This window comes from Nesoenas mayeri (assembly GCF_963082525.1).
Source record: "Nesoenas mayeri genome assembly, chromosome: 15".
NCBI lineage: Eukaryota > Metazoa > Chordata > Aves > Columbiformes > Columbidae > Nesoenas > Nesoenas mayeri.
Window position 1 is genome coordinate 13,174,319 of NC_137559.1, and position 24,812 is coordinate 13,199,130.

The 24,812-nt window shown below is 55.2% G+C and overlaps 2 protein-coding genes and 1 long non-coding RNA gene across 4 annotated transcripts in view; all 3 read left to right on the plus strand.

The window, feature by feature from the left end:
- The first annotated feature begins 14 nt into the window (after nucleotides 1-14).
- On the plus strand, nucleotides 15-7,143 carry MRPL28 (mitochondrial ribosomal protein L28). 2 transcript variants are annotated; one of them, XM_080354316.1, is made up of 6 exons: nucleotides 15-826; nucleotides 2,337-2,525; nucleotides 4,188-4,340; nucleotides 4,907-5,041; nucleotides 5,705-5,791; nucleotides 6,739-7,143. In XM_080354316.1, exons 1-6 carry the CDS (start codon nucleotides 521-523, stop codon nucleotides 6,820-6,822), a joined length of 954 nt encoding a protein of 317 aa, XP_080210442.1. In that variant the 5' UTR covers nucleotides 15-520; the 3' UTR covers nucleotides 6,823-7,143. The 2 variants fall into 2 exon arrangements, with proteins under 2 accessions (XP_080210442.1, XP_080210443.1); XM_080354317.1 differs by lacking the exon at nucleotides 15-826 and having other exon boundaries at nucleotides 2,215-2,525.
- Nucleotides 7,144-10,031: 2,888 nt separating this feature from the next.
- LOC308046142 lies at nucleotides 10,032-13,730 on the plus strand. Its single transcript, XR_013922866.1, has 4 exons — nucleotides 10,032-10,170; nucleotides 10,511-10,684; nucleotides 11,029-11,183; nucleotides 12,842-13,730. It is a non-coding gene; the product is annotated as an uncharacterized lncRNA (long non-coding RNA).
- A 7,318-nt stretch (nucleotides 13,731-21,048) lies between these two features.
- AXIN1 (axin 1) overlaps nucleotides 21,049-24,812 on the plus strand; it is a 76,012-nt gene continuing 72,248 nt past the window's right edge. Inside the window, exon 1 of the mRNA XM_080354069.1 lies at nucleotides 21,049-21,152. The gene's annotated coding sequence lies outside the window, so the exon portion shown is untranslated. The remainder of the gene's footprint in view (nucleotides 21,153-24,812) is intronic.

Genomic DNA, 24,812 nt, shown 5'->3' on the forward strand with positions numbered 1-24,812 from the left:
GCAGAGGTGGAGGACTGGTGGGGTTGCTCTTTGCCTGGGCTGCCCCTCTCTCACACATCAGCCATCATCTTACATGCTCATTCACTGGCCAGGGGAGCACAGTATGGACCAGGTTTAAAGATGAAGATGGTGGGCTTGTCTTGTGAAGACGAGTTGAGGCCACCTCTGCTCTTCTGCTGGGATGGGGCAGGTTCTTCGTGGTTATGCATCAAGGAATAGCCTGTCCCTCACCTCCCTGTGGCCCGGGGGGAAATCGCCAACCCTTCTTCTCCACCTGCTGCATCCATGAGGCTTGTGCTTAGCCTACGCTAAGCTGGAGCCAGGGTGTTGGCTGCTGGGCTCTTCCCTGCACCCGCGTCCTAGCAGAGGGCTGGGGGATGGGGATTTCTCCTGCCATGCTGCAATCAGCATTTGAACCCAAGAGAAGAACAGGTTTCTTCTGATCTGGGGCACAAATGCTGCTGCACACCCTTGGTGCTGATGAGGAGGGAGGAAGCTGCTCTTGGTGTGTGCTGGGCCCATGGCTGCTGTCAAAACGGGGGTCTGGACCCACTCTGCCCGTGAAACAGGTGATGCTGCTCAGACCTGGTCCAGATTCTGTGGGGACAAGGACAAGGCCAGGACTTTTGCCTGGATTCAGGATCACACTTGGCATGAATGTGAAAAAAAAAATGCAGGGACGTGCAAGAGGCATTGGCAGCATCTCACCCGGAGCTGTGAAACCCACAGCGGCACAGGGTTTAGTCTGAGTGTAACTTTAGCTCTCTTAGCTCATCTGGAAGGAGCCAGGCTGCTGCACCAGGTCTCTTCCTCTCTCGATGTTCAGGTATTCGCCATCTTCCTCCCTTTTACGGGTTCGATGTGTGCGTGGCTCTGCCTGGGCTCTGGTCCAGGGTGACGTCCGAGCTGCCCCCCAGCTCCTTCAGCCTGTTGTGCCACGGGGCTGGATGAGCTGGGGAGTCACGGCCAAGATGAGGCCACCAGCAGTGTCCCCCCCTGCCAGGGACATGGCCATGGGCTCCCCAGGTGGCTGCGGGCTCCTTGGACGTGTCTGTCTTGCCTCAGCCTTGCTACAGGGCACGCAGAAAGCAAAGGCAGAAACTTGGCAGCCAGGCGAGTTGTCTTTGCTCATCCTTAATCTATAGATAAGGGCTCACATACATAGTTCCTGCTGGTTTGTTCCAGCTGTGGTCAGTGAGGTGTGTGTGCTGCTGCCTGTGCGCAGAGCCCCTCAGGTGACTTTGGGGAGGAAAGAGCTATTAATGAAGGACTTGCCTCCTCGTTTGTAGGAAACAGGGTCTCTTTGCATTGAGAAGCGCCCAGCTTTCTGCTCAGCTCTGCACTTTATCCCTCTCCCTCCCCATCCGCTGCAAACTCCGACTTCTAAGCAGACGCAGGACGAGCGAAGGGCGCTCACCTGCACCCAGCGATGCCGTCACCCTCGTCCGCCGCCTTTCCTTTTGCTGCTGCCGTCCAGGACACCGGCAGCATGGCAGGAGCGGGGGACACGGGGCCCTCAGCTCTTCCTTGAACTTTTATCACTTTTAGGCACTTTTTGCCCCCCTCTCAGTTTGCACAGTGGCATTGCAGCCCCAGCCCTGTGGCAGGCGACTGCTGCTCCTTCCAGCCGTGCTAGGCTCCCGGTCTGGCCCCGTGCTGCCGGTTACCGGAGAAAGCAATAATCCAATAATTCCTGCTGGGGATTGTCCTTCAGTGGCTTCTGTGCTGCAAAGCAGGAGAAGCTTTGGGGCGAGAAATCCCACTAACATGATTGTTTATTTTGTATTTGATCGTTTATTTTGTGTTTGATTGTTGAAATTATGCTTTCCCCCCCCACCTCCCCACGAAGATTGTGTTAGGTGCCTGGGGGAGTGTGTTGTTTAGTTATTTTGGGTAAAATCTGAGCAAATGTCTAGGCGGGGGGGAAAAAGGTTCATTTTTTTTTCTTTGCTGTTAATACCTGTGATTATTTTATACGGTAAATTTTAAAGCTTACGGGTTTGTAATTTAATAAAGGTATTTGAGGGCAAACCGTGCGGCTGGAGGTGACGCGGGCGCGCTCAGGGCGGAACGCGGGCGCGCTCAGGGCGGAACGCGGGCGCGCTCAGGGCGGAACGCGGGCGCGGCGCGGCCCCTGCCGGCCGCCGTCGTCGTGTCCCCCCGGCCCGTCCGCGCCAGCCAATGAGAGGCGGCTGCGGCCCCGGTTCCGGCGGCCGGGAGCGGAAGCGGCGGTGGCGATGCCGCTGCACCGGTTCCCGCCGCGGCTGTGGGCCGCCATGCGCCTGCGGGAGGGCATCTGTGCGCGGCTGCCGCAGCACTACCTGGACTCGCTGCAGGACGACACGCCGCCCACCCCCGTGCACTGGCGGCCGCTGGGGGTGCGGTACCGGCGGAACCCGCGCACCGGGGAGCGGGAGCGGGTGCAGGACGTGCCAGTGCCGGTGTATCTGCCGCCCGCCGCACACGAGGGGCTGTGGGGCGGCGAGGGCTGGATCCGCGGCTTCCGATACGCGCGCAACGACAAGGTGAGCGCTGCGGGCCTTGCGCACCCCCCGGTGACCGGGAACCACCGGCCCCGTGTCGTTAGTCGTTAGTGGGTCTTGAAAGAAAGCTTAGCTAGATATTGTGAACTGACAGTCGTGCGAAACAGAATCAGCAAGCGTCTTCTTTCGCATGTGTCCTGTTAAGTGAGAACAACCAACGGTAGGACAAGGGCAATGGGTGCAAACTGGAACACAGGAGGTTCCACTGAAAGATGAGAAGAAACTTGTTGGGGGTGAGGGTGGCAGAGCCTGGCCCAGGCTGCCCAGGGGGGTTGTGGAGTCTCCTTCTGTGCAGACATTCCAACCCGCCTGGACACCTTCCTGTGTAACCTCATCTGGGTGTTCCTGCTCCATGGGGGGATTGCACTGGGTGAGCTTCCCAGGTCCCTTCAACCCCTGACACTCTGGGATTCTGTGAACAGTGAAGAAGGAACATAGCAAACAGTTATTCTGCAAATACAATAGGCTCACGCAGCATGTCTCAGCAAAGCAAATTTTTAATAACAATATTGTAAGACGGGGTGTTTTACCTAAAGGCAGGCACACATAATAGGGCAAAAAGCCCCTGTTTATATCCCCCCAAAATCCCGGCCACAGTTTCCCTCCCCTGTTCCCCATTGGTTGGGTACTGCAGGGTTTACAGACGCATACAATACCCTTCCACTTATCAATCTATTTAAGATATGGATTCCTGGAACTTTGGCTGCACTTCCCCCCTAAATAAACTTGTAAATACAGGTATCTGTATGTATACAGATGTCCGTATATATTCTGGGAAGAGACTGTGTTTTACATTAAGGATTCATAGTCCGACGTCTCTCGGTCCTTCCCCCTGCTGGGGTCAGGCGCCAGGTCCTCAGTTATGTAAAAACAACAGTTCTTTGTTAAACATTCCTTACAGGATCATATTTTTCAGTCTGCTTGGGAGACTTTTAACCATTGGTCCATGCAGAATTTCACAACAGACAGTAGCTACATGATTTACTTAATATATTTCATTTTAGCTTAAATATCTACTCACTATTAAGACACAGGGTGTTTCAAAAAGATGGACCCAACTTGAAATGACGACTGTTTTGAAATTGGGTCCATCTTTTTGAAACACCCTGTATATCTTCAATAAGAGACTTCTCAATCAGAATTCATATTTTTTCCTGATACAGTGGCTACAAATCCAGTGGGAATCTGTGCCAGACCATATTTTTCCCTCCTGAGTAGGCCATGTGTGATGTGTAAGCTACTCAGTGACTCAGTTTGATATAGCAGTATAACATATATACACACTCAATTAGTATGCTACATATCACAGCCTAATATATCTATCATTCACAAAAATGACCAAGATGCACACCCCTAAAAATGCATGATCCAGTGCTCTTATTTAGGAAATGGCATTAAGTCAGTCATCAAGCTCTATGTGCTGCTGTTTCACTAAATGCAAAGCTTGCTTTAAAAAAGGATGCGTGTCTCCCAAAGAAAGAGCTAAAAATAGTTGAAATTTTGAACTTAACCCTGTCCTGGATTTGGATAGCTGGCGATTTGTAAGACTCATGTTTGATTATTAGAAGATAAATTCATAGGGCTCCTCCGTGTCCTGGGCCCCCTGGCCCCTGGGGCGGGCGCTCAGGGCCGCTCTCTGCCCAGCTCTCCACCCGGCTGCCCAAGACGTGGAAGCCACAGCTGTTCGAGCGACAGTTCTACAGCGAGATCCTGGACGCCACGCTCACCATCACCGTCACCATGCGCACCCTGGACCTCATCGACCAAGCCTACGGCTTCGACTTCTACATCCTCAAGGTCAGGCCCCACACTTGGGGGCTGGCGGGTGTCTGCTGCGGTTCATGTGTCAGCGCAGGGCTAAAGCTTTGAGCCGTAGCGTGGAAGGTGTTGGTTTCTTCTCCCAAGTAACAAGTGATAGGATGAGAGGAAGTGGCCTCAAGTTGTGCCAGGGGAGGTTTAGGTTGGATATTAGGAAGATTTTCTTCACAGAAAGGGTTGTGAAGCACTGGAACAGGCTGCCCAGGTGGAGTCACCATCCTTGGGGGTGTTTAAAAAATGTTTAGATGAGGTTTTTAAGGAACATGGTTTAGTGCCCGAGTTAGAGTATGGTTGGACTCAATGATCTTAAGGGTCTCCTCCATCCAAAATAATTCTATGACTGAAGCCTTGAGAGTTAAAGATCAGAAGTATGATCAAATTAGCTCCAGAACAAATCCAAAGGATCTTTTGCTTTTTATGATCTGCATCCTGAGAGGCTGTATAGTGTGTGGATAAACCAGCAGTGTTGTCTATATGGCAGTAAACTCACGTGTTCTCCAGCAGCTGGTCTCTTGGTGCATTTTAACATCAGATTCTTTCTCCAGACTCCAAAAGCCGATATGTGCTCGAAGCTTGGGATGGATTTGAAGCGAACGATGCTGCTGCGACTTGCACGGCGGGATCCTAAACTGCATCCCGATGACCCAGCCAGAAGAGAGGCGATCTATAACAAGTATCAGGTGGGTGCCTGCCCTGCAGTCCCTGCCCTGCTGTCTGCAGTGATGTTTACTAGTTGTCCAGGCTGGTAACACCCTAATCACCCCATCACAGCGCAAACCGGTGTTAATGCTCCTGTATTTAGGGTTAAGGGTATGGGCAAAGAAGATCTAAACATCGATTGTCAAGTTTTTCATGTCCCTCTATGGGCCGATTATTTCTGTACTGATCACTTAGGGTGGCAAAATCCTGTATTTTTGCTGTGAGCACAGCCAGTGAGGATCTGCAATAAGCTCTGGTAGGAGCTGGCACTGCCAAGAGCAGCGAGAATTTGTGCTGACACCGCAGCAAGGAGCCCAGGCTGCCTGTGTGCAGGGTGGTTTTGTGCAGCTGGTGATGGCGAAAACACAGAAACACCAGCAGCATCCATGGCCCATGGATTTGTGCTGAGAAACAGCCCCAGAACCACACAAAGGAGAGACAGGATTGATCAGAGGAAGCAGGACCCTTGCACGGGGAGAGAGGAGAAGTGGATTTTGGTTGCCAGAAATGAGGGAACAGTGTTTTAAGATTTGTCCATAATAATATTCTTAGTGGATTGCACGTTTGTGTGAGTTGGGCATAGAGAGGATTTGCGTCTTAGTCACCTGGAAGGACTGTACCACCTGCCCCTTCTTCTATCACAGGAGTTTGCGATCCCAGAAGAGGAAGCTGAATGGGTTGGCTTGAGTTTAGAAGAAGCAATAGAAAAACAGAGGCTACTAGAAAAAAAGGTGAGTTCCTGAGGCTGTGCTTGGCACCCAGGTGCCTTAGCTGTGTTGGGCTGCAGGTCCAGCTTATCTTCTGAGCAGCCTGAGCTCTCCTGAGCAGTGGAAATTGTGCTCCGAAACTCCTGAGCAGCTGCATGAGCCCAGTTAAACTTGGGTGCCCAAAACAAGGAGCTGAATTTAAGCAGATTGTAAAACCAGATCTCCCAATCCAGAGAGAGATATATAGGATGATGGCTCATAACTCCTGCCCTGTTGCATGAGCATCTTTGGTTTGTTCTGCTGTACTTCTTGTGCTTTGAGACACACAGACACAAGCCCAGGGCTCACTGGGTTTGTGACCCTCTGTCGCTGCAGCTTGCTCTTTAGAACCAATCTGCAGAGGAGGGTGCACCAGAGAGCTGCTGGTGGGGTAAAGGGCTTCCTGGGGTGGTGGGGTCTCTTGGTGACATTTTCCCCAGATCTGTTGGCTCCTGTTGTGGCTGCAGCAGAGGCGGAGGTTGGGGGCACTGAGTGCAGGAGGTAGTGCTGCACCCCAAACCCTGCGGGCCCCAGCTTCTGCAAGGGGCAAGTTCTCCCAACGTGCTTCAGTACAGCTCTGATTGAGGGCAATGTGAGGAGGGAAGCAAGGTTTTTTTAGAAGAAAATGGATCCCTGGGAGCTGCTGATGATTCTCATCTGCGGGCAAGACTGGGAGAGCTGCTGAACATCCCCCACAGGTGCCTGTCATCTTTGGGGCAGGGTCCCAGAGCTGAGCAGCAGCTGTTTCTGGAGGAGCAGCACAGCAGGTTGTCTTGTTCTGCCACTGAAAAAGCCCTGGCACATCTTCCTCCGGTTTTAGTTGTTACTGCTCCTGCAGCACTGGCTCCCTGGGCTCACTGTTACATTTCACCACTTGCTGCTGCTGCTCAGGTTCACTTATTTTAAGTGGTTTACTGTCTGCTTTGTTTCAGGACCCTGTCCCACTCTTTAAAGTGTATGCTGAAGAACTCGTCAACCAACTGAAAGAACAGGAGCTGCAGAAGCAGCAGAAGTAGAAACCTTTGGAGTAAAATCCCTGCTGCAGATCAGGCTGTAGGGTTCAGCAAGTTCTGCCTGAACCACGCTGTGTGGAAGGGGCCACGTGAAGAGCGTTCCCAGGAGCATGTTGCAGTTACTGAGATCTAATGACAGTCTCAGTTCAGTGAGCAACTGCTCCCGTGGGCCAAGGAAAGAATTTCTGTCCTGTGGCCTCTGGAAGCATTCTCGTCAGACTGACCTCATGTGGTTCTTCTGCCTGTGCAAGGAGTTGGCTGCTGTCGAGGGCTTGGTCATGATACAAAATGAAATATGCGTTTTGGGAATATCAGTAAACTTTACTCTGATACTCATTGCTCGGTAGTGTTTTATAACAGGGGCTGTGGTACGTGGTGGTGTAACTTTGATCGGTGCCCAGCCCCCTTCTGCAGAGACAGTTGTGCCCCTAAAGCGTGACCCCAAACCCTGGCCTCTAGCAGGGCTGCCAGCAGGTGGGGCTGAGCTCCCCACCCAGCAGTTCACTCTAACCCCTTGGCTTCCAGTGCTGTTTCTGTTGGAAGCTGGTGATTTTAAAATCTCTCATTTTGTAAAACTGTAGTTGATGTGGGTGTTCAAGCCTTTGCCCCTGTCTGGCATGAAGGGACTGAAAAGCACTTGCCAGAATTCCACACCAGTGCACAGTGCTGTGTGTCACTGATGCGTCTGTGAGCTTCGTGGTCCTGCAGAGCGTTTCTGGCTGGACAAAAAGCAACTTCTGCCTTTCCCCTCAGCTCTGAGGTGAGGGATGAGAGCAGAGCTTGCAGGGTGGACTTCATGTGAGCTGTGTTGTCACCCTAGGAAGAAACTTTGCCTTCACCTTGCCTTGGGATGAGACACATTCCCCCTCTCTAGCAGGTGTACGGTCTCAGTTTCTGAGCCATAGGACCCATGATGAGAGAGAAATTGGGCTTGTAGAGCAGTGTGTGGCTGGTCCCCTCTGCACTGGGGTGGAATAGGACCATAGGGAGCAGAAATTTCCAGTGACGTAATGTCTGCCTTGAGGCTTTGGAGGAGAAGCACGGGGCCTCGGTAGGGCTGTGTGAGGTGGCTGGGGATGAGGGAAGTGCTTGAGGTGAATGTGACCTAAATGGCATTTCATGAAGACCAGACTTCGCTGCTGCTTTTTGTGCCAGGGAACGTGTTGGAGCCCTCGCAAGGGGTGTTAGAGCCCCTGGGCGAGCATGACACAGCTGTGCAGACTCGTGCTGGCTGTTGGGGGCTGCAGGACTGGGGCTGTGCTGTCTGTGCGGGAGCAGGAGGCTCGGCACTGCAGGGGACAGGTTGGGTGGCAAAAGCTGGCATGTTTCCAGCCTGCCTGCGTGTCTCAGCTTTGGCAAGTCCAGGTTCTCAAGAGCAAACTGGCACAGAAGGTTGCATTTGCCTAATTAATGATTTTGTAGCTAAGCCAGCACAATGACATTTGCTTATCTTCTCTCTCTTCTGCAACTGAGCTGAGTGGGAAGCTGCTGCCCAGCTCCTCGGGGACCCTGACACTCTGCCCTCGTTAGAGATAATTAGCTGGGACAAGCTCCTTGTTTGACAGCTCCGCTCATCATTAGGGCTAGCGCAGCTCATGCATTTTAATGCAGCTCTGAGCAAAGCTCCAGACTGTGGCTCCGTCCAGGCCCCCTCCATTGCTTTACTGGAACGTGCTGGTGCAGGACTGGCCCCTGGGGCCCAGTGTGGCTGCAGCAGAGCGTGGCTGGCGCCTGCCTGGACCCTGCCCAGCCCTGCGGTGGTCCCTGTGTGTCTCACAGCTCCTCGGGGCTCAGCGGCTGTTCAGGATGGCTGAGGGGGCAGTTGTCAGCTCCTGCTCTGTACTTGGGGCAAGTAGGTTTTAGTTATGAAAAATTATCTGCCAGTCGTGTGGTGCTGGTGCTCTTGGGGAGAGCTTGGGCTGTGCGTCCTCCCAGCTGCGCTGCTGCTGTTATCTGTCCTTGAAGCTGTCTCCATTCCTCAGCGCTGCTCATCATGTGTGCCCGTTCTGCAGGATCTGACACCCTCGAAAGGTCTGGTGGGTGCTGAGGGGCAGTGGGAGCTTTTGGCCACACCTGGGAGAGAGCTCCGGTCCCACTGGGGTTCGGGGCACTGTGTGCAATAGGAGCTGCAGGAGCTTCCCCTTCAGGAAGCTTCTGGGTACATGGTTAATCCTGACTCTGGAGTGGGAACCCTCCAATCCCTCACCTGCCTTCACTCTGCAACGCTCACCTTGCTCCTGCCCCTGCAGCCATGCTGGATGTGACTGGGACCCCCACCTCATGGACACACACCCCTGGAGATACTCTCCTCACCTGAGGAAAGCTGGAAACTGCTTGTGGACCAGGGATGCTGCAGCTTCAGGGAAAACAAAGTCCACGGTTGCACAGCCACAGCCATGCAGGGCTGGCTTCTCCTCCTGCTCAGCGGTGTAGCGAATGTCTCAAGGTGGAGAGGGAGCCTCTGGGCAGCATTTGGGGCAGTTTGGGCAACAATGTCCTCAGCCAGGTTGCCTTGAGGAGGTGGAGGAATAGCTCAGGGGCCGGTGTCAGAGCTGGCCTGGGTTTATGCCTGGTTATGTGCAGCTCTGACCGCAGATGGAGAGCTTGATTCCTCGTGTGTGGTGGCGATGGTGGTTTTCACATGTCGAGGTGGGCTCAGTCGGGCAGGTATCAGGTTCCTTCACTGCTGGAACACAGGGAACTGGAGGAGCTGGTTGTCTGGTACAACAACATGTTCCCGGTAAACCACAGATGCCACAAACCTGTGGGTGCAAATAGGGTGCTGTCAGCTCAAGGCTGCCAGTCTGCCCTGGACAGGGACGGGGCCTGGCCGCTGAGCACAGCTCGGACCCGAGCGCCCCCTTGGGTTCCAGCAAAGGTCACCAGGCTCTGTCCGTGCTCAACAGCAGCCACCATGAGGATCCCGAGCACCATTGCAGCTTGTGAGGATGTGACAGCCACCCACAAGCTGCCAGGGAGCCCTCCCCAGGGTCACCTTGAGTTTGGCAGTGTAAGATAAGGCTGGGGTAGCAGCAGAGAGTGCTGAGAAGGGGAAATGGTGAAAAATGATCTCAGCAAGACAGCAACGAAAGGAAAAATCGTGAGGAGAACTGGCAGGGCAAGGTTTGTGCCGATCTGTCAATACAAGACGGCTGCTTGCTGGCGTCCAAAGCACAGAATCACCTGTTTGTTTTATTCTCCTGCACAGGGACTGCAGCCAGCGCTGGGAGGACTTCTGATGGGGCAGGAGAATGGGGCTGGTCACCCAAACCCCACCGCAGTGCTCTGTCTGAGAGTCCCCTGCTCGGCATCACAGATGAGCACTGCCTCAGTCCCTCCTACAGACATGGGGTGAGCTGGACAAGGATGCTGGACCAGGGCAGATGGGGCATGGGTGGGTGTGTGGCGTTACCTCCATCCACAGCTCCTGCACGTCATGGGCTCAGATTGGGGTCCTTGGCCGTGGGAGGAAGGGCTGGGGGTGCGAGGGGTAGCAGTGCCAGTGGTGGACTGGCCAGAGGCACCTCTGCCTGGCTGGACTCTGCTGTCCGTGCACATCTCCATCACATGCATTTACCAGGCAGCCATCGCCATGGAAACACTGAAAATGGTGCTGTTTCAAGCCAGTTAGAGCACTCTGGCAAACGCAGAAAATGGCATTTCTGAAATGTGAGCAGGGCTTTGCTTGCAGGGCCTCCAGGTACCTTGGGATGCGGCCGCTCTGAGAAGGTCCTTGCAGGACCTGCTGTCCCCAGGGATGCACGTCCCAAGCTGGGATGAAGGTGGTGGAGGGAGTATGTGAACGTGTCTTGAGACCCAGGTGGACCTTCCTAGCAGGGTCTCACCTGCCCAGCAGGGACATGGGGTAAGTTGAGGTACCTGTTCTTGCTTTAGAGAAGACATCCAACTGCCCTTGTATCTGTGTGTCCACTCTTTTTATTGCTTAGGATGTTGTCCATCAACTTCTGATGCTGATTGAGGAGCCGAGCTGAGTTAAATGCATGGATTTAGGTTTCAAGTGGTGGAAAGTATTTACGCCTAATGTCAAGCTTTGCTTTCAGCTCTGGAAATCAAGCCTTGTCATGCTCTGTCTCTCACAGCAAGGCTTTGCTGTACCTGGTATTTCCTCCTTTTTTTCACATTGTAACCTCTCGGTCTGTTTGACATTGAGCTTCAAGCCTTACCTGTGGCCTTTTCTTTTTGCAACAGTTCTCCAACGCTGTTTTTGAAGCAGGGGACTGGAGCTGGGCACCAGGACCAAAAACTGGGGAAAATCTCCTTGAATGCTGGTGCTGGGCTAGCAGGGTCCTGCCCAGCCCGGCAGTGCCGGGATGTGCAGAGCTGGGACCTACCAAAGTGCAGAGGTGGGAAATCACCCATGTGCAGCCCTGCTTATCCTGCTCAAGTACCCCTCTCCTCCCTGAATGCTGTGCTCCTCTTGCCTGCTGTCTGTTTTCCCTTGTTTTCTGCATGATCCACTGCAGAAAAAAAGAGAATTAGGGCTTTTACAGAGTTCTGGGAAGATACTCATGTTGGAGAGCTGGTGCAGCTGCTCTCTGTAGGGAGGTATGAGATGGTGGGTCCCTTGTGGAGGGGCCAGGAGGTCCCGGGTGGCAGGAGGGGACAGCAGCACTGGGGGGACAGGGCAAGAGGGTGGTGAGACTCTGGCAGGGGAGCTGGGGTGGCGGGCACAGGCCGGTGGGTGTGTGTGGCTAAAGCCGTGATGGTGTGTGGCTAAAGCTGTGCTGGCTCGGGAGCCAGAGATCCGGGGAGTTACCATGGGAACCGCCGGAGGATGCTCGGGAGGGCAGCGCGGCTCTGCCAGCACCGGCACAGCCCCACGCCGCGGTGCCTCTGCCCAATTCCCAGCCGCAAGCACAGGCAGAAGGTCCCGGTGCTGGGAGCGGAGCCAGGTGGAACCCCAGCCCACAGGTACCCAGAGAGGCACCAGCTTGTTGTCAGCAGAAAGGCAGCAACCCCCTTTCAGCCAAGCCCCAAAGCACTTCATGGAGAAGCTGCCTTTAAAACAAAGTGCAAGTGCGAGAGCAGCCGCAGGCATGATGGGAGCGTGGTGGGACCTGCAGTCAGACAGCAGTGCTGGGCTGTGCGGGGCTCCCGGCTCCGCTCCTGAACCACCCTGTGCTGGTCACCGGCTCCTGGACCAAAGGCTCTGAAGCTGGAGCTGTAACACCATCCCTGGGGTGGCTGCATGGTACAGCCCCGCTCACTGCTCCAGACACCAGCCAGCCCCTTTCCCCATCAGCCCCATAGGTTGCTGCCGGCACTTTCCAAGTTGGCTGCGCTTAGGGGACAGGTCATCCTTGTACAAGTCATCTCAGTTTCCCAGAGAGGTTTATTTACCCAGGTGCCTACAAATGCTGCTTTCAGGAGCATCTCTGCTGATGTTCTGGTACAGCCATCAGATCAGTGGCCTGCCCTTTCCTGCCTCTCCCTGTCGTATATGAAAGGAATATTGTTAATGCATTCGCCAGGCTCCAAATTGCCCTTTCTGGGAGGTAGGGCTGTTTGAGGGTCAGCAGGTTTGTCTCCCAGTTCCTTCAGAAGCTCTGGAGATGCCTCCTGGCCTCACGGCTCCTTGCTGTTCTATCCTCAGCTGTTTCCATGTTGTTGTCTATGGCCACCCGTCTTCTACGCTCCCCAGTATGCAGGGTGGGAATCCCCCAGGCCTCCCACTGAAGCAAGGAGCTTGCGCGGTGTCTCCCAGTGCTTCTCCTGCAGTTGCCATGATGGACTCGTCCCTTGGGCTGGCTGTGAGGGTGGATGGGAACATGACCCATGTTCCTCTCAAGCCCAACCCACTCCTCTCTCACCCTGCTGCCCATGAGCTCTCTGTTTTCCCAGAATGTCTCCAGCCCTTAGATTCTCCCTAAGACCTTTTTTTCCCCCATTTTCCTGGAATTTCTGTTTGGTGCCAGCTGTGACTGGTGAGGACAGAAGTGCTGTGTGTGTGTCCCGGTGGTAAGCCTGGGCTGGGCGCCCCTGTGCTGTTTTCTGGCTGCAGCATCCATCCCAGGACCATGAGGATGAAGCTGGAGCCGCACTCCTGCCTGCGGGACCCACCTGGCCACGAGCACGAATTGTGATCCACGCTTACAGGTCTGGCGACAAGACCTGCGCATATCGCTCTGCCTGTCGTCATTAAACACCCTCCAGGAGTGACGAGAAGCTCTGTGCCTCGCAGACCCGGCACGGAGCGGCTCAGCGTGAAGGCAGCGGGGCAGAGCGGGTGCCCCGGCATCCCGGCCTTGAGGGACGAGCATGGCTGGGGCCAGAGGTACGAGCTGCCCCATCCCAACAGCACTGCTGCCGGGTCCCACAGGGCTGGGGAAAGGGCCTCTGAGCCGGGCAGCGCTGGTGCTTGGGCAGGAACCCTGCACGCTTTGGCCATGAATCACCAATGGAAGTGGTGGGGAAGAAGGACGGGGGCAATGAAGGACCATTTGAGCCCATCCTCGCTCTCCTTATGAACCGGTGTGAAATCCCTGCGAAAGGCAGAAGCAGCGGTTGGCGGCAAGAGCCCACCGCGGTCAGACCTGTGCATCCATGGGGCGTCGTGCATCCCCACCCAGCGCTGCTCCTTGGAGGAGGATGATGGCGAGGGCTGCGTGATGGTGCAGCAAAGCCCTGGCATTGAGGCATTGTGCAGTGGCCGTGATGGGAAAAGGCTGGCCAGAAGGGGGGCACTGCTTTCTGCAACAGCCTTCAAAGAGTTTCCCTTAAGTGTTGCTGTTCCTTAGGGCTTCCTTCTCCAATAAAAAATAAAAAAAAAATTAAAAAAAGAGAAAAAAAGGCGATGAGGAAGAGCAATCTCTTGGTGCGGGATGAAAGCGGCCTGTCTTGACTATTTACCCAGCAATTATAAGTAAATCGGTGGTGCCTAACGGGGCCGGTTGCCATAGTGACAATGGGATGGAAGGACCAGCATTTGGTCCTGGCCGCAGCCAATCAGGCTGGGAAGCCCAAGCTGCAATATAAAGTAAAGATTCCCATCTTCCAGCCACGCACTTGCCAAGAAAGGGAAATAGGTTCAAGAGTCTGGGGAAAAAAAGTGCTCCGGCCGGCGGCAAGCGGGGCGGCTGCTCCCGTCATGGCGGACTGCGAACGCCCGGGCAGGTGAGAAATCCCAACTCTCCCCATCTCCCCGCTTATTGTTCTCCCGCGCCGCGGTCCCCTCCGCCGCCCCACCCCACCCACGCCGCCGCCCCGACCCCTTCGCCCCGGCACCCACAATGAAACCCCCCTTCGGGCAGGAGACAAAGAGAGGCGGGTGGAGAAAGGCTCCACCATTCTCCCCAAATTGCTATCGTAGGCCTTTCACATCAAATTTCGCAAAGCAGCTTCATCAAAGGCCCCCGGCTGAGAGGCGCGAGCCCCATATTCGTGCCCCCCCACACCGCCCCGGCAGGTCTGGGGTGGTGCGGTGATCCCACACAAAGTCAGTGCCGCTCCAGAAGTGAATTTGAAAAAAAAAATTAAAAAAAAGAAAAATAGGGAAGATGGAGATAAAAAGCAACGCAAGCAAGAAAGAGCGGCGCCTAAATTGCTCGTCGTCTCCCCATCTCATTACTGGCGACTTCTGAGCACAGATATTTCCAAAGGCTGCTATGAAAGACGTGCGAGTGGGGCCCCCCCGGATGAGATCAAAGCCCAAGGCCGGGACGCCAGGGTGTGCCGGAGGAGGGGGCGAGTGGCGGCGGCACCGCAGGATGGCGGGGGGAGCCTTCCTCCCCTGCTGCCGCTGCCCTCCATGTTTCCCAGTGTCGCTGCTGCCGCTGCCCGACCCATCTTGCAATGGAGACCAGAGACAGCGGCCGGAGCCCAACGGCTGAAACCCAGACGAGCAAACTCCATCGGCTCACAGTTCCGCAACTCTCCTAAAATTCATGATTGATAAAGAAGCTTATTCCAGCCAGGACCTCTCCGGACACCTCGAATTGCAGATGAGCGGGCGGCTTCCCCATGGCTTGAGCCCGTTCCTTGGATCTCCTCCTTCCCTGCGCCACGGCATGGCGAGCCTGGGGAGCACCGGCAGAAGGGCCGAGGACAAAGGCAGGAGGACAGAAGTTGTGCCACTTTCCCTTCCCGCTGCCTCCCTTCAAGTACGGGCTGCTTGCTTCTGCTCGGCAACAAATTCGGCTCCAGGCAGCGTTCCCACCACCGTCACCACCGGCAGACGGGTGCCCCATCGGCAGCACGGAAAGCAAACTCACAGATGGTAAAATAAGAGAGTCGTGTAGGGTTCAAAGAGACCTTCTATGTCAATTGTTATATTATTAGGTAAACTCTAAGAAGAAAATCTTTTAATCCACTGTGGCTAATCCAGTCCACTTTTGTTGGCCAGGACATATTCAGCATCAACAAAAGGCTCTGGCCGACGGACACCGGCATACATAATGTATTTATAACTGCGGGAGCCGGCTCGGCAGCAGAAAGAGCCACTGCTTGGGCCAGCAGTGGGGGCCGGGGTGGAGGATTTGCCCGACTTTTATCAGTTTTATTTTCATTTCAAAGAACTCGTCTGATATTTGCGCTGTGCCGCTTACCAGAGGGAGCACAAAGAGGGCAGGGACGTTCCTGGCTCCGGACAGCCCCAAAACCCCACCAGGACCCCATTGGGACTCCGCTGGGACCCTCACTCCTCGCCTTGCCCCTTGGGGCCGGGCCAGTGCCGGGCTGGTGGCGGCAGAGAGGGCTGCGAGGGCAGGTTTGTCCTGTGCCTGGTTCGGAGATGATGGTTCCCATGGGGAGCTGGCAGCTGGACTGGCTTCCCCCAAAATGGCCACGTCAGGCTGGCAGGGTCCCCTGGGATTTACGCTGGGATTTACCCTGGGAAGCTGCCATTGCCTCAGCATGGGGCGAATCACCTTCCCACAAGGACATGGGACACAAGCGATGCAGGGACAGAGCTGCCCGCCCCGCGAAAGGCCAGCACCACCAGGGAGGTGGAGAGCAGCGTGTGGGTAGACCTTGTCGTCCAAACCTGAAGAAGAAGAGACTGGAGCTGAAGAACCTGAAAAAGCACATATAAACCAACACTGGCAAAGGACAGGTGGGACATAAGTGGGGACAACCTGGCCACAGCCCGGCTGATGTGGGTGGTCAGGCAGGAGGAGGTGGGAACTAGTGGGAACATGCTGAGATGGGTTGAGGTGGCAGCCATGAGCTGCCACTTGTAGATGCTGGAGGTGAGGAGGGGACACCAGCTGCCCAGCTCCTTTGGGCATCGGGTACAGCCTGTCCTGAGCAACAGGCTCCCCCTGGGCAGGGCCCATGTCTGATCCACAGTAAGCCAGGCTGGATTCATGGTCTGAGCCGGAGATTGAAAACAGCTGTTAAATGCTTGGCTGGACAGGCACTGGTGGCCATGGGATGAGGATGGGACTGAGCCAACAGAGACCTCTGCAGAGCAAGGGTGTCCAGTGGGAGTGAGCTCATGGTCCTCCCAGGATGTGATTGAGTCAAAAACGTCTTTATTCCCACCATGGGTTGCCCAGTGTTGTCCAAGGCCAGTGGCTCAGGTGTGGCCATGAGGATCTTCAGTGAGACCATGGAAAGGAGACACAGCGATGGAGGGCTCAAAAGGACTTGTTTCACGGGGCATTCAGCCTTTGAAGTGGTGCTAACACAGTGCTGACAGGAACAAGTGACCCAGGGAGGAAACAGCCCCTGAGGGATTTGGTTGTTACTGCAAGCTTTTTCACTTTCAACGCACTCACAGGTACTTGAGAGTCCTCCAGAACTACGGTTTTCCTCGGATATTGTTAAATTGGCCAATGCTCAGAAGCTTCTGCAGAGCGATTAAGCACAAACCTGTGAGTCACTGGCCCTGGACAGTCCATCCTGAGACCCGCCAAGGGACAGGGGTCAGGGATGTGGGTGCCACCCATGAAAGCAGCCGCCATCCCAAAGGCTGAAGTGTAACAGGGCTCACTGAGCACTGCTGCCCAGCCCAGCCTGTTGCTCTGACCATTGCTGAGGCATCCCCAAAACTCCTGGCTGCTCTGCATGGCCCATACAGAGGTCTGCACAGCACAGGAGCTGCCAGGGCAGATGGACTCAAAAGGAGCACAAACCACCTGGGAGACAGAGGATGAGAATTCAGGCTAAATCATCTGTTTTCCTCAGGCAGAAGCTGTATATCAGGGGCTGCAGAGGAGCCAGGCTCTGGGCAGCTGTTACATGTGAGACTGAGCTAAACAGTCCAAGTTAAAGTTGTTCAGCATTAGAGATCTGAAAATCTCTCTCCACTGGGAAAAGGGAGCCAAGGACCTGGGCAGGCACCTCTGCTCGACATCCCACTCCAGGAGAAGGCTCAGGTGGGCTGGGACAGCTCACGGCATGGGCTGCGGTGTCAGGGGACGGCTGCCCACAAGACGATCATCTCCAGACCATGGGCACTCACCCCACCTCATGACCCTGGGAGGGTGAGAGAAGTGTGGGAAGGCTAATCAAAGTCCATGTCAAGCTCTTCTGTGGGACACGGTCTCCACGACATGTCCATGGCACACTGGGGAAGCTGCTGCCACAGGAAGACTCTAAGTCCAAGGTCTGGCAAGGTTTGATGTTGCACGTTCACTGCCACATGATTTCTTGTGCTTTGGCCAGTTGTAACTATAAAGGGTCAGGACAAAACACCATATGAGGTCAGATTTGCTCATGTCTGCCAGCCATGGGTTCTCCTGAAGCTATGCTGGCCAGCATTTGTCCTTTGAAGGACTTTTGGCAGAGGACATGCATTAATAAAAGAAGGCCCAGCAGAAGAGTCCAAGTGGGGAATGTATCCTCTGGGAGAAGAACAGGAGAGCCCAGCACCCTGAGCTCAGACAGACCGAGCCTGCAGGGACCGAACTGCTGTCTGCTCCCACCATGGTGGAGAAGAGCTGCATAGGCTGAAGGACAGAGCTGGCACGAGCACAAGTGGTGTGAAATGGCTGCAGGTGGGCAGGCTGGACACAAGAAGGTGGCTCCAGCCCTGCAGAGCCATGGGAGTGGCAGTGGCCTCCATGTCCTGATGGGGACAGGGGCGAAAGGGCTGGGAAGCAGCACCACTTTGTGGAAGATGGCTCAAAGCTTGGTGCCTGGGACACAGCAAAGCTTGAGACACCTGTCCAGCCTGATGCTTATGTCTCCAATGAGTAGTTCTTGCTATCTCCTCCCCAGGGAAGGAGAGGACTGTGGGATGCTCATGGTCAATAGCTCACATCTTCTGCTGCTCCTGGCCGTCCTCTCCTGGAGAGGACTTGGCTCTGCTGTGGTTCACCTGCCCACCTGGGCACAGGAAGTGATTTTAGGTGAGAGGCAGCCTGGGGTTCCATAGCCAGGGAAGAGAGATACCGAGTGGTGGGCAGGAGCAGGAAGGGGCCACTGACAGTCCCAAAAGTGCTGGCAGACAGGGATGGCAAATCTCATGGCTGACATCCAGTGTCAAGGGTGAGTTTGCCTTGGCTGTGGAGCAAGTCTTGGACCCCTCCAAAGACAGAGACTCCCCGCTCCTTCTCCGAGTTTCCTCGTACAGTGAATGATTTTGTGAGCAATTTCTTCAGTTCTGTGTCAGGATGAGACCAATGCTGTCCACATCTGTTCACTTGATGCCAGAAAGCCTTGAGATGAGTCAACACCATGATGATCTCCTGGGCTGGGTTTGTGCTGGGGCAGCTAAAGCAGCAGAAGACTTTGGAAACTCTTCCATAAGTGTGTGAGTAAATGGCACTGAGCATCCCAGCTCGTCAGCTGTGGCTCAGCACAGCATCGTTTTGATAACAAGGAGCAGCAGAGCCTGCACACCCATGCAGCCTCCTCCCACTGCCCCAGCACAGGTTGGTGTCCCCAGCCTGTCTGCAGATCTCCAGCCCCAGCAGGGATGGTGCAGCAGGAGGGCCTCCTCCTCATCACAGCTCTGTGTGGTTTTGCTCCCCTCTGCAGAAGGAAGCAGGCGAACCCTGGGGTCACTGCTGGGCTGGGGCCAGCATCTTGGCTCAGCTGATCAGGACCTCAGCTGATGTCCATCAGTACAGAACCTTCCTGGTGCTGTTCCTAGGATCTCACCCCCACCATGGAAGAGGAACCCTACAGAGAAACCTCCTTTCCCAGAGGTGGTGCAGCCCTCAGGCAGGTCACAGGGCTGGAGGGGCTCCAGGAGCTGCCCGTACTGAGCTCTGGCTGCCCTGTTTTGGTGCTGGTGACACAGCAGCATGGGGGTCCTTTCCACTGTCTCAGTTGGGAGGGTTGGCCATGGCTGGGGAGATGGGTGCTCTGAGGACAGGCCACCTCACGGGGAGATGCCAAAGGAGGGCAACCCTCACCTGGGGCTGGAGGTTTAGCAGGTGCTGCTGGGGAGTGGGAGGTTGGGAAAGGGGTGGGGGAGGCTGGAGTTGCAGGTGTTGCAAGGGATCTCAGGGGGCTGTGGCTGTGTTGCCAGAGATCTGAAAGAGCGGGGGGCTCCCAGGAGTGCCCTGCCATGCCTAGCGATCCCCCAGAGAGGGCTGGCTTGTCCCTGGCCCAGAGCAGACCTGGGCCCTTGGTGCAGCACATGGTGCTGGAGAACAGCCCAGCGAGGGCTGTGGCTGGCAGGCTGTGACCTCCCAGATGGTGGGCAGCCACCAGGAGCCCGTTACCAGCAATTAGGTGCTGCAAATGACTTCCTAGGCTGGCTGATGGCCTGCCTGGCCACCTGGAGCCAGCACTTCTCCAGGGCACAGCATCTCCCCCAGGAGCATCTGGGACATCTAATGCCCTGTCTGAGAAGCATGAGACAGTGAGGAAAGCCACTCTGCAGGAGAAATAAAGTGTGAAAATGCCACGGGACTTCCCTCAGCTGCTCCCAATGTGATCACAAGGATCCTTTGCTGTAGTCTAGGTCTGGCTGGGTTTTGTAACCTGAGCAAACCAGCCACAACTTCAGCTGCTGTTGTCACTTCATGGGCTGGGAGCTCTCCTGGAGGACAATAGCAAGTTGAGACCTAAACTGCACCTGTCAGGTACGTGCGCAGGTAAAATTATTTCCAGAGCTTGTCCTGGGTGCACAAATGTTTGAGATGTTCTCACAAGCCTCACCGTACCCAGCAAAGCTGACCATAAACCCAGGGGCTGTTAGTTGGACTCACAATAAACCAAAATTGTGATAGAGAACTTGCTGACCATCGTCCACATCTCTGGGAAGAACCTCGTCAAAGCAGATGCACCATGGGTGAGCCTCATCCCAGGCAAGAACTGAAAAACCAGCAGCATGCATCCAACTGGCCACAAACTGGGCATCAGATGTTGGCCAAAATGTGGTCAACAGATCGTACTTATCACAAAACCTCTTGCAAGCAGAGCTGACTTTCCAGGATGGGCAAGCCAGGAGTGTGAGGACAAGCACTTGCTCTCCAAGCTGGACTGCTGATAAAGATCATATCAGAATACTCTGCAAGGCTGTAGGACAGACATCAAGACATCACTGAGCCACATCTAAGCCAGAAGGTCTTGCCCAGTATTGCAAAACAGATCTGCAAGAGCAGAGCAGCTGATATTTCCAGCAGCGCTCTTGCCATCAGCCTTGCCTTACCTCCCAGTAACCAGCTGGTTGGGACCACGGATGGCTGGATAAAGGAGATCTGCCTCTCCTGCCAGGATCAACTGCAGCAAATTAGCAGGGGCTGCTCTGGGACAACCTTGCAGGCAGGGACCAGGTGTCTCAACATAGCCATCCATGATGTGAGCTGGACCCTGCGTTCCCCCCTGGGGACAATGCCCACTGCACACCCACCTTGTCCCATCCTGTCACAGGGACACCCCAGCAACAGCCGTGGAGGGCAAGTGAGCGATGCCCTGGGGCAGGCGGGTGAGCCCTGGGTCTGCAGTGGGGCTTGGGGACCAGGGACAGGGATGTCCCCCTGACACCACTGCTCATTCTCACCCCAGCTCCGTAAGGTGGGACCATTTCAGTAGCAATAACAGCTCCGGAGCCCCCGCACTCAGGGACAGGACAGTCCCAGTGTGGCTCAGGGCACAGCAGAGTCTGTTCCAGACATCTCCATCTCATGGAGGGCCAAGATATAAAGTGTGTCCTTCAGGACCATGGGAGTAGGATCCTGTCCTTCAAGCAGGGACGGGTGGGTGTCCCCACCTGGCCTAGTGCCCCTGTGGGCATCTCCTGGGCAGGGTGGTCCCAGCAGGGACGAGCTGACATCTCTTCTCTCTGCAGAGTGGTCCTGCTGGGACATGTGTGGACGGCGTCCCACCCCCGGCCCCCAGAGAGGAGCGGCGAGCCCGGTGGTCGGCAGCATGGAGAGGGACACGTGCGGGGTGCAGGCCCAGGGCAGGCCACAAAGGTGGGTGCGAGAAGGTGTGTGGGGTGGGACATCACCAGGGGGTGTTCACCTTCACCAGCTGGGGATGGAGAGCATCAGGCATTGGCGATGGGGGCTGAGTGTGTGTGCTTCGGCTTTTGGCAGAGAAGATTGAGTTTGGGGGAGTTGTGGGGGGCTTGGATGTGTCAAGGGTCAGGAAAGGCTCTCTTTGCTCTGCTGGCCATGGGCAACTCTTCATCAAGAGTGGCAGGGGGGCCAGGTAGAGGACCAAGGGGACACCGATGTCCTGGTGTCCATCTCGGTTCATACACTTCTCTCCCACCCTGCAGCCCCGAGTAGCAGCACTGGCTCCTTAGCTGGGCTGAGGCAGATGCTGCATCCTCACCACTCGGCAGGAACAGGCTGTGTGGTCACCTACTGCACACTCCCACCCGAGTGAGGTCCCAGCAGCAGCTAGATCCCTGCCAAGTGATTTCAAGGTTTAAGGACTTGAATTTCAACCTTAGATCTCATTTGTAGCCTGTGTCCCGTAGCTTTTACCGCAGATTTTATGCAACCCCTAGAGCATCATTGGACAGTTCATCAATTACAGATGATTTTCTAGGAGATAGATTGTACTTGCCCCAAGAAATTGTCACTGTGTGAGAGAAATAGCTGACCGGTTATTGATGGCAGCCATCAACCTTGTGTCAGTGGAGAGTAACGACAGATAATCCACACCATGTGCTGCTGTGTGGGGACTCTGTTTCCAGACCTGAGCAAAAACTGGGAGAAGGAAATTTCTAGGGAGAAAGCTGGGAACAGGGGTTATCTGGGCAGCCAGTACAGAAGGGTGAGAAGTGAGGAGGAGGATGGGGAAAGCTTTGACCAAAAATTCCAGTTCTGAGCTCAAAACATGTTTTGGCATCACCAGAGGTGGGAGCTGGGGATGGTCTTGAGGGCTGGTGGCAGGAGGGTCACAGGGCACTTGGGTGATCAGCTCATCTGCAGCAGCCTCCCAAGGCACAGCCTGGGCTCATCTGTAATCTTTTTTGGGGGAGAAACACCAGGTCTGGGGGCTCTGTAATCTGATATGGGAAGTCAAAGCAGAGTTGGAGGAGGGAGGGTGATGGCAGGGCAGGCACAAGGGGCAAAACCGAGTGGGGATGCTCCTGGGGCTGAAGGCAGAGCAGGACTCTGGGGAGAACAGGCCAGGGTGTGCGATGCTGCATGGGCTCTGGATAACATGTGGGGGCTTCCCTCTGCCCTATGGGCACCTGCACCACCAGGGCAAACACTGGCAGCTGCAAAACCCATTTCAGACTGCTGCCTGAGCTGGCCCAGAACCTCCTGCCCTTACATTCTTAGGAGGAAGCCATTCCTGCTGGAGTTTTTCTTGGTTTTTATATGAGTAGTAAAACCTTTGCCCCATACACCCGCTCCAGCACTGTACCTGGGACAGGGGAGGCCCGGAGACTCCTGGTGTACCCTGGGGATTTGCAAGTGAGCATCCACATGGCAATAGGAGTGATCTGGGAAGCTGGGATGATGCTGCTGGAGGGGAAGGACCTGAGCACCCAAAGCAGCTGAGCCCGCAGCCTTCCCACCTGCCTGGAGCTGCAGGCTCAGGTGTGGCCTATACAGAAGAGCAGCATTTGAGCTAAAAGGCATAAGCTTGGTGTCCAAACGGGGCTTCACCCTCTTCGCCCAGCATTGGAGGCAAATCCCAGGGAAACTGACAAATTTGGGTACATTTGCCTCTTTTGAGGTGGGGAATCTGAAGCAGGAGGTACATCAGGCTGCCCATGGGACCTGCACCACAGGGATGTGGAAAGTGGGTCCTGCTGCTCCATGGATGCTGTGGGGGGCTGACATTGCCAGGGTGGAGAGATATCTTTAAACCAGTGTCTCCCGCAGGAAGAGATGCTGTGAGGGTTGTGACCAGCATCAGTTGCCTCAGCTCTCGCCCCCAGCCCCTGGCACACCTGCCCATGGGCATCTTCACTGCCTGGGCCAGGCCATGCTCCATACCTTCCAACCCAGCGGGGCAGGAGCTGTCTTCAGCACCCTTGGCCCCTCCTCTGCTTTGCTCTCCTGCCATCTGTGCCCTGTGGCTCCACTCGCTCGTCACCCCTGCGGCAGTGCCACTGGGCTGCAGTGCGTCATGCCAGCTGGGCTCTTCTGGGTGCCCTCAATTCCTGGTGCCACAACGCCAGTACTTTTATTTTGACTGCTAACATTTTCTTTCTCCCGTTCTGCAAGCGTTATCTTGCCAGCAGCCCACGAGAGAGCTGTCAGCCTCCCCTTCCACGCTGGGACATTTTTTTCTTGGCAGCCCTTTCTGCTGTTGCTGCTCATGTAGCCGAACCCCGATTCCCGCCTCGGAAATGAGGGTGCTCCAGGCATGAGGCAGCATGCACCGCTCTGAGGGTGAGCTGCCCTTTGCCTCCACCAATGATCGGTGTAGGACCTCATACTTCAGGGTATTTCTATTTGTCCTCCAGTTTCAAAAAGTTTTTTCAATAAAACCGAAATTCTGGCACCACTCATGACCTTCCGGGGTCCTTTGAAATCACAGCCAAAGGTTGAACAGCACCATCTAGTGCGCCTCACCCCAAAACTGCCTGTGCCAGAGGGACACGGGTTCTCACCCACCCACCTCTCTGCTGTTGGAAGGGCACGCTGGATGCTAACAGCCCACCAGCCAGCAAACATCAGCACCTGGGCAGGCTCACCTTGCTTTGGGGAAACTATTGAGTCACCACAAAGAGGAGAATTAATTTGAGATTAATATTGTCAGTGCTGAAGCTGAAAACAGCACTTGCAGCCTCTGTAGAGGTGATACTGGAAGGCTTGCAGCTCCCAAGCCAACCTGCCAGGGAACTGATGGTGCTAACAGAAAACATCCCTTTGCAGCTCTGAGAGGGGAGAGGGAAGGGCTTGAAACCAGCATCTGAGAATCACATTGTGCAAGTGTTGTGTGCACAGGGTTGGGCTTCTTGGACATGGCCCCAGACCCTTTAGACAAAAGGCTGAGAGCAGTTCTTCTGTCACTAGTGTTTGCTGGCTCTTTCAGGCAGAGATGAGTGTGCATCAGGAGCTGGGACGTGTTACAGCATCCCGGGCTTGCTCGAGGGCCAGAAAATGGCGAGGCACCGGGAGGGCTGGGCATCACCCTGTGGGGAATTCACCTCTCTCGCTGCCCCAGGCCCAGCCTGGCCTCAAGGAACAGTAAGCAAAGCTGGTTACAGGGACGGACAGAAGCATGGGGGACATGCCAAGCCCCCCCACTTCAGCCACCTGCATCCTGGTGCACTGAAACTCATTGCCCCCACCCCTCAGTTTCCCCCTTGCCACGAAAAAATCTCATGTGAACTCAGTTCAGGCCACGAAATCTTGCTGGGCCTTTCTCTGGGAGATGAAAAGCTCTCTAATACCTGATTGTCTCTCACCAGTGAAATTGCTTAAGCACTATAATCGAGGCATCTCTGGGGCTCCTTTGAACCAGCTGAGGAGGCTGCAGTTCTCAGGCATCCCCCTGCAAGGCAGGGGTCAGTAGTAACTCTTCTCCACCTTCTCTCTAATTTCTCAGCATCCTTTCTGAAACGCAGATGCTGGGAATCCTTCTGCTGTAGCATCCAGCGCAATCTCAGCCAGGACATAACCTAAGGGGACCCTGCTGCTCCCACTGTCCCTCCTGCC

Excerpts from the sequence above, each read along its gene's own strand:
- MRPL28 (XM_080354316.1), top strand. The coding sequence starts at position 521 with ATGGCTGCTGTCAAAACGGGGGTCTGGACCCACTCTGCCCGTGAAACA. Across the intron at positions 5,042-5,704 it reads CGATCTATAACAAGTATCAG|GAGTTTGCGATCCCAGAAGA; the intron begins GTGGGTGCCTGC and ends CTTCTATCACAG. Across the intron at positions 5,792-6,738 it reads AGAGGCTACTAGAAAAAAAG|GACCCTGTCCCACTCTTTAA; the intron begins GTGAGTTCCTGA and ends GCTTTGTTTCAG.